This window comes from Diospyros lotus, chromosome 7 (assembly GCF_014633365.1).
Source record: "Diospyros lotus cultivar Yz01 chromosome 7, ASM1463336v1, whole genome shotgun sequence".
Taxonomy (NCBI): domain Eukaryota; kingdom Viridiplantae; phylum Streptophyta; class Magnoliopsida; order Ericales; family Ebenaceae; genus Diospyros; species Diospyros lotus.
Window position 1 is genome coordinate 20,142,087 of NC_068344.1, and position 14,060 is coordinate 20,156,146.

Sequence of the window (14,060 nt, forward strand, 5' to 3'; positions counted from 1 at the left end):
ATTGCCGAGAGATAAGAAGATATCAGAATCAAGAGTCTGCATGAATTCCAACCACCCACTTTTATTGAGTTACAGTTAAGAGTTTAACTTGTAGCCATTTAAATTAATAATAAAACCACTAAAACTCATTTAAAAATGCATTACTTTTAGCTTCCACCAATTATGATGGATATATGTTTGTAGACTGGAGCCCAACCCCATTTATTACAGGCACGCTTCAGAAAGTTCACAGATTTAAGTCCAAATTGTCAGGTATACTATTTATCAACTTGCTTGTGAATAGGCTCTTTTAGAATAGATATTAGAACTTATTCACACCTTCTGAATATTAGAATGTGTTCTTATTTTTATATGCACTTATAATCAGAAAAATGAAGACATAGTTTACATCTTGGTGTAGTACATTTCAACATATGTTTATTGACATATTTCTAGCATATATCGTTGACATACTTCTAGCACATTGTGTTCCCAAATTTTTGAAAACTATATGTCATCGTGTCCACATGGTATTATGTCATTCTCCTTTGTCCAGATCTATACTGCTTACACTGTAACCTAAACCTATGTTGACAAAACAAACATGCTATATGAATTGTCTCATAATACTTCATTATGGACATATCTATGACTTAAAGAGGCGGACTTATCTTTTCTAACATTGATTGAACTGAATTTTGATCTAACCCTTTACAGTCCATTTAACTTGACATCCCAAGCCTTAATCCCACTAGGTGGGGTCAGCTAAATAAATTCTGACTCTCCAATCAGCTCTCTCTGATGGTTATATCTTTTGTAAGGACATTATATCCAACATTTGTATAACAGTTTCTCATGAAATTCTCTTTGGTCTTTCTCTCCCTTTTTTGTGATAAGCTTCCTCCATCCCGTCCAATCATCCCATAGGTACATTTGTTGGCCTTCTCACTTGTTTAAACTATCTAAATCACATCTCATGCATCTTATCTGTTTTTGCATCTTAGTTATAATCGCAGTCCACTTAAACAGCAACAATGGAGTAAGCCTTAATCCCACCAGGTGGGATATGATACATAAATTCTAGCTCACCAATCAGTTCTATCTATGGCCATTATCTTCTATAAGGGCCTTATAACTCCCATCATGCCTAAGAGTCTTTCACCATGTTTTTCTTGCTTTTCTCTACCTTTTTTTAACTAAAGATTTGTTTCATTCCATCCACTCTCCTCACATGAACCTCTCTTAGTCTTCTTTTCACATCATCAAACCATTTTAATCGTGTATCACATATATTACCTTCAATAAAAATTAGTCCGTGTAGAAGAGAATGTTGACTTAAAGTAGCTGTTATCATTTCACTTTGTGTATTGTGTTGGTTAGTCGTTGGTTGTATTATTCTGTTATGCTTATAGCTGTAGCTGATTGTATCTCAAGTGCTGTTGTATTAGCTGTGTGAGGAGCGGTTAGAGTTAGTATATAATCTAGCTCTATTTCTGTTTTGTGTTAAGAGGTTGTAATCATTTTAATCGAGGTCTTAGAATTCTTTTCCTCCTCTGTTTTTTGTTCGACTTTTATCTTCTGTTTCAGTCCGACATTATTACAAATAACCTTATTTCTAACTTTATCTTTTTTATGTATATAGTTGCACATCTATCATAACATCCTCATCTCTATTACACTCATATTTTACACACATTGCTTTATCACCCCAACATTATGTGTTATATAACAAAATTGGTCTTATACCTCAACTAAACACAATCCACTTAAACAAAATCAATTAACCACAACCTCTGTTCCTCATTTCACCAGTGTAACTTATCAACAATTATCCACAGTACCTTATTTTTAGAAAACATAACTTCTAAAAGATGCCTTTATCTTTTATTGCATCCTCATTATATCACCACTCCATATCTCAGTACAGACATATTAGCTTATATTAATTAACTGGACAACATTATTTTATGTGAGCATATGGTTGGTCTAATAGTTTGCCTTAAAAGCAGTTCAACTTCAGTAAGCATTAATGAATCGAATAAACAATAGCAAAAGCTTAACAAGAAAATGAAAGGGGTTCTGTAACTTCTGTGTGCAACATCTTCAAACCTAATGAATAATTAACAGAATAAAGGTAAGATAAACTTGTAAATGGTAAAAACCGTGCAATATTATCCATTATTTCAATTGAAGATACCTTGCGAATTTGACTATTTGGCAAGTCCTCATAAGAATCTGGCTGTTTTACTTGAGATTTTGATTCAGGTGAAGTTGGAAGAGAAGTCCGAGAATGAACTTGAGGTGAGTGAGATATCTTCTCCTTTGAAGAAGTTTTTGGAGATCCTGTCCCTGATTTTAATGCAGCTAAAACATCTCCCTTTAACATAGTACCACGAGGACCTGATGCTATTACAGATGATGCATCCAATCCATGTTCTATTAATAGCATCTTTGCTGACGGACTAATCCTTTTAAAACTTGCTTTCCCCACTCTTTCTTCCGCTTGGGTATCATGATGGGTCGGCTTTTCCTCTTTGGCCTCCAAACCCTCAACAAAGGAAGCCTTAACAGTTTCAATATCATTTTGATCCTCAACCTACCAAAACAGACAGTATTAGTCTTCTCATCTAGCTTTAGTTCCTACACATTTATAAGATAGTATAGATAAAACCAGGGCAAGGAAGAAACTATCTAAGGTCCTCAGGTTAAGTAGTATACAAAAATGAGCCTTGTACTTCACAAGAAGAACAAAAGCAAGGTATAAACATGTTTAAGCATTATAAAAACTTACAGTCACTACAATGGGTCGTCCCACTGGGACATCTTTTGAATCTTCAGGGACCAATATCTTAGCAAGAAACCTGCAGCCAACAGTCCACCAAAAATATAATCAACTGAGTTCAATTGGCAGAGTTTTCAAATTGCAGCATCCATTACTTTTTTTTTTTTAAACTTCCACATCGAATTAACTGTCATAAAAAGCAGATGTTTTGCAGGAATGCTCATCAGGATCAGAGTTATCAGAAGGTCAAAGGAAACTAGACGGGATATAACATCATGTAGGAACCAGAAGCCATCTCTTATAAATTACTATATAGAATTGGTTATCGGTGATTTAGTACCATGCACGAGGAAGTGCTGGGACTTCCTTCTCCCATGTCAAACAAGCAGCAAAAACTTAGTGACAGAAAGGTATAACTGTCACCGTATGAGCATCTCTAAAAATTTCCCAAACACAACTTGTTATGGGGATCAATTAGCAATTACTCCAAGAATTTAACCATTCAAATGGTTATAATGAATAAAAATGATAAATGGGATCTGGACTACACTATTCTGTTCAATAACGTGATCTCTAATAAGTAAACTCCAACATGGAAAGAACGTTACCCCTCTTCAAGACTTTCAAATTCAAGAGTAGCTTTGTCGGTCTCTATCTCGCATAATACATCACCCACTTCTATCTGTCAGATAAAGTGAATGATAAAAAAAAGGGGAAGGCAGAAGCAATAGTTTAGCATTCACCCAATCAGAGGGATGAAGTAATGCAATTGCAGATTTGAAACATTATATAGAACATGACAAACCTTGTCACCTTCTTTTTTCCTCCACTTAGCAATGTTACCCTGGCTCTGCATAGTTAAGAAAAAAACTAACAATCTTAAGCTCCAACGACAGAAAAGATCTCGGCAAAATTTCATGAACAGAAACTCCCAACTTAAATCATGGACAAGCTATGATACCATTGTAGGTGATAATGCAGGCATCTCAAGAATGATATGAGGAGGAAGTTCAGATGCATTGATCTTAGTAGAATTTGTCTCCTGTTCTTTAACTTCATTTGGTGGAGTTAATTTTTCTGCTTTGACCCCTGACCCACCAGATATAGTAGCAGGGACAGGGACATTTTGGATATCATCTTGATCTTCAACCTTGTGAAACAATACATGTTAGCATTTGCAACCCTGAAGAGTTAATGCTTCAACAGAAAACGCTTATAGAGCAGCTGCATAAAGTACAAGTATCAATGTTACAGCATAAAACAAGAAGACAGTTCTAATATGGACATGTATGCTGAAATAGTTTCACTCCAAAAACAGTAACTCATGAAGAATTAAAAAGAGAACAAAAAAAAAAAGAAGAGGCAAAAGGAAAGAAAGAACTCAATTAAGTTAAAACTACAAAATGCATGAAAACAAGAATATATTTCTATCCACACTAATTCCCGAAAGTCAAATAAAAGAAATAATCAAGATGACATAAACAAATACAAATCAAGAGCTAAAATAAAATAAAACAGAAATGCAATAAATGTTTGAAAATACTTACCAACAAGAACATTTAAATAGATAAATTCCTTCTCAACAAAAAGAAAAACTATATGCACTAGTTCCTGAAGATTAAATAAAATAGTTTGTAATTGTTAGCATATCTTGAGAATATCTTATAGATTTTTACATTTCTTTATAATCTTTCCACAGTTGTTTATCACCTTTTTAGGTTAGTCAAAGACCTTATACATACCCACTGTGTACCTTCTACAGTACAATACAAGCATACTCTTCTCTTACTTTAACATGGTATCAAAGCCTCGCTAATCTACGAGTCTCATGTTTGAAAACATGAGAACAGTTATGTGCATACACAATCTCTAGTTGCTCTAATTAGTCTTCTTTTTGATTGTCTTGTTTCAATCCATCTTGTTTTAGTTGTTCCTTAGTGTCTCCATTTTGTTCCAATCAAGTTTATAGTTTCAATTTTCATTTCCATAAAATTTTCAACACCACACAATTCTGATATAATTGTCTGTCAAACCCACTAGTGAAAAAAGGTCCACTCGGTTAGCTTCCATCTATAAATCTGCCCTGTAGAGCCAGCTCCATATATCCACCTCAAAATCAGCAGCGACCTCTGAGAAAGAGCACCTCACATAACCTAACTCTCACTGATTGTGCTCTCAACCAATCATTCTCCTTGTTGTGCAGCACAAGTTGCACAACATAACTCTAGATTGCGATCATGCGATGCACACAATTCAACAATCAAGATCCTCCTTCAGCCAGAGCCGCCATTGTCATGATATCTACATCAGTCTGTAGGCGTTTTCATAAGTTGGTATCCAACTCAAGTTAGGTAACTTCTTAGCTTCTTGAGCTTGAGGGGGGATGTTAGAATATCTTTGAGAATATTTTATAGATCTTTCATATATTCTTTGTAATCTTTCCACAATTTGTTTGTTACCTTTTTAGGTTAGTCTTTATTAGCTTCTTAGGTTAGTCAAAGACCTTCTATGGTACAATATAAAGTAATTTCCAAATGAAAGGAGATAAACCCAAACAAATTTTGAGGATTATCATAGTCTACCGTAATTGCAATAGCTTGTCCCACAGGCACATCCTTTGACCCTTCAGGTACCAATATCTTTGCCAGATACCTGAAAATAACATCCCACAAAGCACCACGTCAGAGATATCAAAAAGGCGAATAGCATTAAATACACTAGAAATTGAACTTGTTAACCAAAAAATTGTGAATAACAAAAAAAAAAGGTACCACAATTGCATGGGAAATTGCAACTGTGATGCACAATGACAAAGTGCTTAAAGAAAAAGGAAATCACAGCAGAATATGCATGTCTGTCAAGATATAATATATGTAGGCAGAAACTTATAAGAAAACTATTTTTTGCAGAAGAAAAAACGAAAAAGAAATTCTGAGGAAAGATATTTGAAGAAAACATTCTTCTTGTTAATGTATGGAAAGCTTCCAAGGAAAGGAAGTTGCTAGACAGTGTGTCATTTCAATGACCGACCACTATTTAACACTAGTGAGAAAAAGATAGGATTACCCCTCTTCAAGACTTTCAAACTCAAGGGTAGCTTTGTCTGTCTCTATTTCACATATCACATCACCAAAGCCTATCTGCTTGATCAATCAATAGTTAGAAAACAGAAAAGAAAATACTCAATGATCAACAACCAGGCATCTGCTTTTCCAAGAGGAAAGCTTCATTTTCTCCAATTAATTATTATATTAAATCTGAAAAATTGATCCAACAACTAATATTATATCAATCTTTGCTCAAGCTGACCTCATCTCCTTCTTTTTTTCTCCATTTTGCAATATTACCTTGACTCTGCACAAGAGACAAGCATAACAATTATTTTATTCCAAATGAAGGAAGAAGCTTGAACAAGAGAAACTATGTCTTAAATGACTAGGGATTAATTCTTTCCCCCCATAAAATTTACCATTGTTGGTGACAAAGCTGGCATTCTAATTACAGTATGCGGAGGACCTTCTGCAATTGGAAAAATGCATTTAGCATTAGGAATTTGAGTTACATGGAAAAATTAAAAAGAAGAAAGAAAAAGGGAAAAAGCACCCAATTTTTACATGCATGGATGAATATGCCTGCATGCAAAAATAAGCAGTACAGTACTCATAAAGAAAAAGAAAGGTATAATAATTCACATTTTGAATCAGTTTTTTTACAGGGTCTAACAATTTTGTAACATAGGAATATCATATATCACGAAATTTAGACAAAAAGAAGATGGTTAGGATTGGATTTGAGAAGTGGAAATATGGTTATGGATCTTAAAAGCCTGAAACCAGATGAAACCTGAACTAGGATAACATGAAAACCTACCTGAGACCTAGCATGCAACAAGCTTGCATCATCCTGAGACCAAGTGAAGATTGAATTGCAGAAATAAAAACATATAGCAATATCATATTGTAACTCGAGGATTTCTGGCATCTACATTGCTTAAGTACTTATTCTCGCAAATATATATATATATATATATATAAGATCTCACATAATCTAACCAAACATATTGGTTGAACTTTATGATGGCAATATAAAACAAAAGAAAGGCCTCATATATATAGATATAATTACTTACCATTCCGCCCACAAATGAAAAAGTTGAGAGTCCAACTACTACTATGATTTGAAATGGTAAATCAAGATTTTACTGACCAATATACAGATTAGGCGGCCTTAAAAGTAGATGAGTAGTTATCAGCCCCTACTAGATCAGTAATGTCAACCAGCTTGAACCCAGTCTAGCTCAATGCCAAGGGGCAGAAAAGAGGTCTTGAACCTAGGGGTGCATCTGATGAATGAGTCTCGAAACCATATGGGCAGCCTTCATGAAATGCACGATGTTATCATTAAGTATGTGAATTGCATGGCATACGCTATGCCTTATTGAGAATGCATTCTCTTGCATTGCATTTTAAATATTCCAGACCATGGAAGGGAGAGGAAAGAAGACCAGCCTAGAGCTAGATGAGGGGAGCAAAGGATGCATAAGTTATTTACATATTTTTTTGGAGCACAGTGTATAATGTTCATGTATTAAAGTCAACTATAAATGATGGAAGATGTTTATGCATATGCTTAAATCCATGTTTAAGTTATTTTCCCTTATGCCATCAGTTTGTGTGACGTGGGATGAGAATTATGTATAAGCTTAAGAGTGGAGGGTAGCAGGCACAAGGCAGTAGTCGACTGGAATGTGGCTGCAGTAGGACAGTTGACTTCTAGTCTACTGTCCAATTGACCATGAAAAACATAAAAAAACACAGGCTTCAAGAGCTCGGCTGGAGGCTAGACGAGTCTAATACTGAAGGGGGAGTTGATTGGTAGACATTATTAAGCAAGCTCACATTGTAAATTAGATACTAGATATTAGAACACAATGGCAGAATTTGTACCTGTAGATGAGAAGCATCTGATGCTGGTTAACTGCAAAATCACAAGAGTCATTACAGAAAGATGTGTTAAGAAAGAACAAATAGTACTTTACCCTAAAGACTTACCTTCAGGTTAGGAGTAAGATGAACTCCAACCAAAGTTGAGAAAGGAGAGGGCCTGAAAAACATCATCAATAGTGAAAGGCAAGGAGAAACCAAAGTTTAGCACATTGAGTTAGTTCCAATCAGTATATGAGCAAACAACCAACAAGCCCCACCTTGCTTGATCACTGGAATATTTTTTCTGCTACTATAAAGGTTTCAAAGTAACAAGGCATGATCAATGGGAGGGGTCTGCCCTACAGCATAAGGACCTTGATTGGAGTTTGATTGTTTTCTAACATTGTGCTGGTTTTTAATGAAGGAAAAATATTGATGAGCTAAAGTCTCATATGTAGAACTCATAAATTTCAGAAACCATTAAGGGCCCATTTATTTATTTTGGCAATAGCCTTAATTTTCATGAATAGCTCCATCTTCAACTAGGGCTGTCAACTGAACCAAACAGCTTGACTTTGGCTCATCCAGATCTTGTTTGTATATTATTTATTACACTTCAAAATAACATAGGGGATTGTGCTCTCTCAAGACAGTTGAGTTGAGAATGAAATGGATACTAATAAGTCAAGCATCAAATCAATGCTTCCAACCAATCAAGAATGAAAAAGAAAAATGTACAATATTGAACTCAAGCTGGAGCCAAGCAATAAATACTAAATATTAACCAACCCAAGCATGAACAGGTTACATTTGGCCATCCTGGCCCATTTTGGAATCAGTTTGAATCAGCAACTCCTGAATTTGTTGATTTGCAATTTGCAATGACTTAATTCGAGTTTGTATAGAAATGAGACAGAACTAATCTTAGATCTCCTAATTTTTGATTAAGTAGCTCTATGAATGGGGAAAAGAACTATAACTTTATTGCTTCACAAAGATACAAAAACACTTTTGTAAATTTTAAGTTGAATTATTTCTTCTAGCAGCTGGACACAAGTAATCATCCAATCTGCAAATAGGCTAGTTCTCTGATTGTTTCATTCACTTACTTGGGACAGAAAAGTAGGATCAAAATCAAGGTAACCTTGTTTCAAGAGCAAAATCAGAAAACCGCTACACCATGGCTAGGATTTGAGTAACTAATGGTTTCAAGCTACTAAGCAAGGCCAGGTTGGTTGAGTGAGCCAATTTGATATACCTGCCAAGATTCTTTACAAACTGATTTCCCATCCTATTTACAAATTGATTCCCATAGATTTAAGATAAGATGGTCAAAATGAAAAAGTGCATCTCACGTTTTATGTGATAGTAGGATTGTTTTAAAGCTAAAAGAAAAATTTATAAGAGGTTACAAGACCAGCATTTTTGTATAACATAAAATATTGGACACTAAAAAACCATCATGTGCAAAATATGAACATATCAGGGATGGTGTTACGATCGATATGAGGTCATACAAGAAAAGATAAAATTAAAAATGAGGTCATTCATAATAAAGTTGGAGTGACTACTAAAGATAAGATGCCTGAAGCATGATAAAAATGGCTTCATCATGCAAGAAGAAGACCAATAGAGGCTCTTGTGAGAAAAGAAGAACGGAATGAAACAAGTCTTTAGCAAAATAGGTAGGGGAGGACCAAGAAAAAATTTAGTGGAAGACCCTTAGGTATGATATAAGGGCCTTACAAAAGATAAGGCCATCGATAGAATTATAGAAATGACTAATGAGTTAGAATTCATGTAATTGACCTACAAAGTGGTGATTAAGCCTTGATACGCTGTTGCTACAAACACAAGTAACCTATTCAAGTTACCATATTAACAAAAATGAAAAAAAAAAAAAAAAAAGTTGCAACAGTTAAATGAGGGGGAGGGGGAAACTCTACTTCATAAATATAAATAGAAGTTAGGGAGAATTACAGAAGAATAACCTTAGGGCCAAAAAGTATTCACATTAACAGATAAAGCAGATAAATAGGTGACTGATATCATGTCAGCCAGTTACTACAAATGAGAAGGCTATGGAAGCAAACCTTAATAGTGCAGCATCAGCATTAACAAAAGATTGTTGCAAACTGCATGTGCTGCAGCAAGAAGTTCATATTGAACAAGGAAGTTAATATGAATACACAAAAATATAAACACACCATGTTGACACAAAAATATATTTTAATATACAACAAATGAATAAAGGAGCAACAGCTGTTATCTTATCATAAAAGAAGAACCAAAAAAAGAAGAAGCAACCAAAGCTTATTGTTAGAATTATTAGTATAATTGTATATATTGTAATTATTATATGTATGTGTTTTATTTTTAATTAGATTAAGCCCGTAGGTGTTTAAAGCTCGTTATGCTTATTATAAATAACAACTTAAGCGAGGCTAATGTCTTAGGTTTTTCTCTCATAATTATTTTCTCACAAGATATCAGAGCCACCGGTGAGAAAAATCGTAGCTATCGCTGTATATCTTTTTCCAGCACCTTCAAACCCTAGCCATCACCGTCACTGCCCATACCAAAACCCCATTGTCGGCCAGCTGCTCCACCTGCATCATCTACTAGTGTAGCTCATATATTTCAGAGTGATTCTAGTCCTGCTCAATCTTCACCAGGTTCGCAATTGGTACCTATGTCTGCAGTTGAGTATGATGTCTTCCTGAAGTTTCAGGCCACCTAGCAGTTTCATCTTGGTAATCCCGTTGCTTGTGTTGCTCAAGGCTCATCTATTGGTCCTTAGATTATAGATTCTGGCGCCACAGTGTGGTAATGAACTTCTTTTCTCCTCACTTACCTATGAATGTCTTAAGGCCCACTTGGTTGCCAAAGGATGTACACAGATCTATGGGCTGGATTACAACAATATCTTCTCTCCTGTTGCAAAAATGGCCTCTGTTTGCCTCTCTCTCTCTCTGGCTGCCACGCATCATTGGCCACTCTATCAGCTCGATATTAAAAATGCCTTTCTTCATGGTGATTTACAAGAAGAGGTATATATGGAGCAATCAACTAGTTTTGTTGCTCAGGAGGAGTCCAATGTAGTCTGCAAACTCAAGAAATCTCCCTATGGTCTAAAACAATCTCCACAGACATGGTTTAGCAGGTTCAACACTATGGTTCAAACCTTTGGTCTCACTCAAAGTGAAGCTGATCATTCGATTTTCTATCGCCATTCTTCTTCCTTATGTATCTACCATGTTGTTTATCAAGATGACATTGTTATCACAAGGAGTGATCAAGTTGGAATACAGAAACTGAAGGAACGTCTACATCAGCATTTTCAGACCAAAGACCTAGGCCCACTTCAGTATTTCGGAATGGCGGAAGGCGATCGATGAATCACTTCGAGTCTGGTGATGATTCGAAATTGAACGTTGTTCCAATGATTCGGAAATTGAAGCGAACGTAGGGAGCGAATGTTGTTGTTCGGACGATACGGAAATTGAAGCGTACTGAAGGGACTCTTGACAACAAGGAACGTGACTAAAAGAGACAAGGTGTGAAAGCAGACCAGGTGAGTCCTTCGACTAACTTTTGGTGGACTTGAAGGCACGAAAAAGGTCTGGGCGAGCGCGGAACCCCAATGATTTCGATTGAGATTCCAGTGAGTAAGGAAGGCGGTCGATTATAGATTAGTTGTAAGTGGCGAAGCCAAGCAAAGCAATTTTGGCTCGGAATTGGAGACGAAGTAGCTAGGTGAGTTCCGACAGTGACTCTGAGAGAATCTGAAGGTAGTTCAGGGTGGTGTGGTTGGAAGTGGACGCAGGCTTGGGCGATTACAAGCGATTACCATAAGAATCCAGGCGATGCTAGAATCTGCAATGAATCTGATATAGAACATGAGGATCGTGATCTGCATGCGGCCATAGGCTATTGCTCTCAGTGACGGAATCAAATCAGGTAAGGAGGAGTTACGCAACGGAAGTTGCTTCAAAAGCAAGACGGTGGATGGTGATTGAGTGCCGACTTTGCTGGGGCTAGCCTTAAATCAGTTTGATTCCAGCAAACTCGCTACATGTGGTTGAGGCAAAAGGCAGGAGCAATTGGGAACGGAATTTCAGATCTAAGTTGCTGCATGTGAAGGGCGAGTCAATGAAATTGAGAGCTGGCAGCTTGAATTCTGAACTCGAACTCAGGGGGAAGTTGATTGTTTGTTGGCTGGAACTCAGGCAGACATCTGTTGAGACAAAATTCTCAGGCGAACTGTAGAAGCCTACCATTTCTTGAAAACTGATCGAAGCTGTTAGGTCAGAGATTTTCGGAAGTAAGTGTGCAACATAAGTTCAATTTCAGTGTTGCACTACGAAAGTGATTGCGAGGGGGAAGTGTGGGGTTCAAAAGTTACGTGGCAGGTTTCCGAAATGGCTTAGAACGGGTTGTCTGAAACCGTTCAGAGCTAGTAGATTGTTTGAGGTGGACTCGGCAATGGATTTGGAGGCTGTTGATCATTTTAAGAGGCTGAATTCGGAAGCTAAGGAATCCAAGGTAATGCAGGAGGCAATGACCCATGGCCTGAAGGACAATGCAGCCAGCAGAGAAAACATGAGGGAGGATATAGCTGCCTCTCAAGAAGGAATGCGGAGAGACTTGGAGAGGCATCGGGAGGTGATGGAGCAACATGTCCAGCGGATCAACAACATGTTTAACATGCTGTCTTCGCCACCTCAATTCCGGTTATCACCGAAGTTTCCTCCCCAAGTAGTAGCTGATCCAATTCTGCCCAGCCAAGGCACCTTTCCTATGACCTATGGCTTGCAAGAGGCAAAGGAACTACCGGGCTTGAAATCGGAAATTCAGGTAAGATGTTCATCTTCCCACACTTCCAATCATACTCCAATGTCTAGGCAAGGGGAGATTAGGTGGACTGATCTTGCTGGAAATTTACATGACCAATTTGGGATGAAGAAGAACATGATTAAGGTGACTGAGGAGTTCAACAAATTAAGTCAGGAGAGATCGGTGACAGATTATTAGGATAGATTTGAGGAGTTAAGGTCTCTATTGTAGAGTGATCAGCTAGCTCTGACGGAGCACTATTTTGTATCAAGATTTGTTAGTGGTTTGAAGGACAAACTGAGGTTAATGGTCAGGATGATAATGCCAACAACTGTGAAAGAGGCAGCCGAGAGAGCAAGGCTACAAGAACTCGCCTTGGAAGCCATTTTTAGAAAGCAAGAGTTGCAGCCTAACAGTTATATTAAGGGCAGCCAACTGATTGAGGGAGTTTCTAAGGCTGCAAATTATGACCAGCAGGAATTTGAGGAAAATTTGGAGCTGGACCGGCCAATTATAACTGAAAACTCCAGCAATAAAGAGAGATCAAACATGAATATTAGCGAAAATCACAGCTTATATTTGTAGGAAGCTGATGGAGTGGCTTCGGAAGATGAGGATGACATTGCTGATAGGTTCCATGCCAATGATGAAAGACAGCCACACAACAAGGACTTGGACCAATGGAAGAAGCAGGAGGCTGAGGACTTGCACAATCCTGCAGCGGCTATGAGTGATAGTCTTGTTGTTACTTCAAAGGATGTGGATCATTTACAGGTATTAATTCTAGTAGAAAAGGAGCAATTAAAACTAACTAAGCAGGAGAACAACCATGTGGTTCAAAGGATGAGGGAAAAGGAGGCTGCTGCCACGCGGTTCAGAAGTTTGGATATTGGAGAAGGGATAGTTGACATGGAGGTCCAGGAAGTCTCTATTGAAGATAAGGAAGGAGAAGAGGTTGTGAAGAAGAAAGAGGATATGACTACACTAATCTCGGAGTTTGAAGATTACAACGAAATTTTTGTCGAGGGGAACAAAACTCTTGTTGTTTTGATTATTCCTCTTTCAGTTGGAGAGCTACAATGCCAAATCAGATTTTGGCCTGCAACGAAGTTGGAATTCCTTTCTATGATTGGAAATGATATGGTTGTAGCTATAACGGATCAATTGGAACCATTCTCAATGGAAATCAGAATGAGAGGGATGGTTGGACTTGCTGTTGCATCAAGTCATAGTACTGATGTTTTTGAAGAAAAAGACACAAAAAGGCAAAAGAAAAGGAAGATACGAGATAAGCACAAGAAAAGGCAAACAAAAAATTAGATTGCTAAGGCTGGAATCGGCTGAGTAATGGGGTCAACAACTATCAATTCTTGGGGACAAGAATTGTTTGAAGGGGTGGAGATTATCATGACCCCAAGGAACCCCAATGATATATTAGTAATACATGTCATGTGTTTTCCTTATTGGTTGCATTAGTTGCATTTTATGTTGTTGTTGTTAGCATCTTCAATTGTAAGCCTATAAATAGGCTTGAGTAG

At 37.0% G+C, this 14,060-nt stretch overlaps 1 protein-coding gene across 1 annotated transcript in view; it reads right to left on the bottom strand.

Moving 5' to 3' along the window:
* Window positions 1–14,060, bottom strand: part of LOC127807007 (dihydrolipoyllysine-residue acetyltransferase component 1 of pyruvate dehydrogenase complex, mitochondrial) — a 60,597-nt gene that overhangs the window by 21,035 nt on the left and 25,502 nt on the right. Inside the window, exons 2-13 of the mRNA XM_052344668.1 lie at window positions 9,780–9,830; window positions 7,813–7,864; window positions 7,708–7,738; window positions 6,231–6,280; window positions 6,071–6,115; window positions 5,828–5,901; window positions 5,344–5,413; window positions 3,723–3,911; window positions 3,567–3,611; window positions 3,370–3,443; window positions 2,771–2,840; window positions 2,177–2,575 (exon numbers count right to left, since the gene is read on the bottom strand). Of these exons, the coding sequence (XP_052200628.1) occupies window positions 2,177–2,575; window positions 2,771–2,840; window positions 3,370–3,443; window positions 3,567–3,611; window positions 3,723–3,911; window positions 5,344–5,413; window positions 5,828–5,901; window positions 6,071–6,115; window positions 6,231–6,280; window positions 7,708–7,738; window positions 7,813–7,864; window positions 9,780–9,830 (1,150 nt within the window). The remainder of the gene's footprint in view (window positions 1–2,176; window positions 2,576–2,770; window positions 2,841–3,369; window positions 3,444–3,566; window positions 3,612–3,722; window positions 3,912–5,343; window positions 5,414–5,827; window positions 5,902–6,070; window positions 6,116–6,230; window positions 6,281–7,707; window positions 7,739–7,812; window positions 7,865–9,779; window positions 9,831–14,060) is intronic.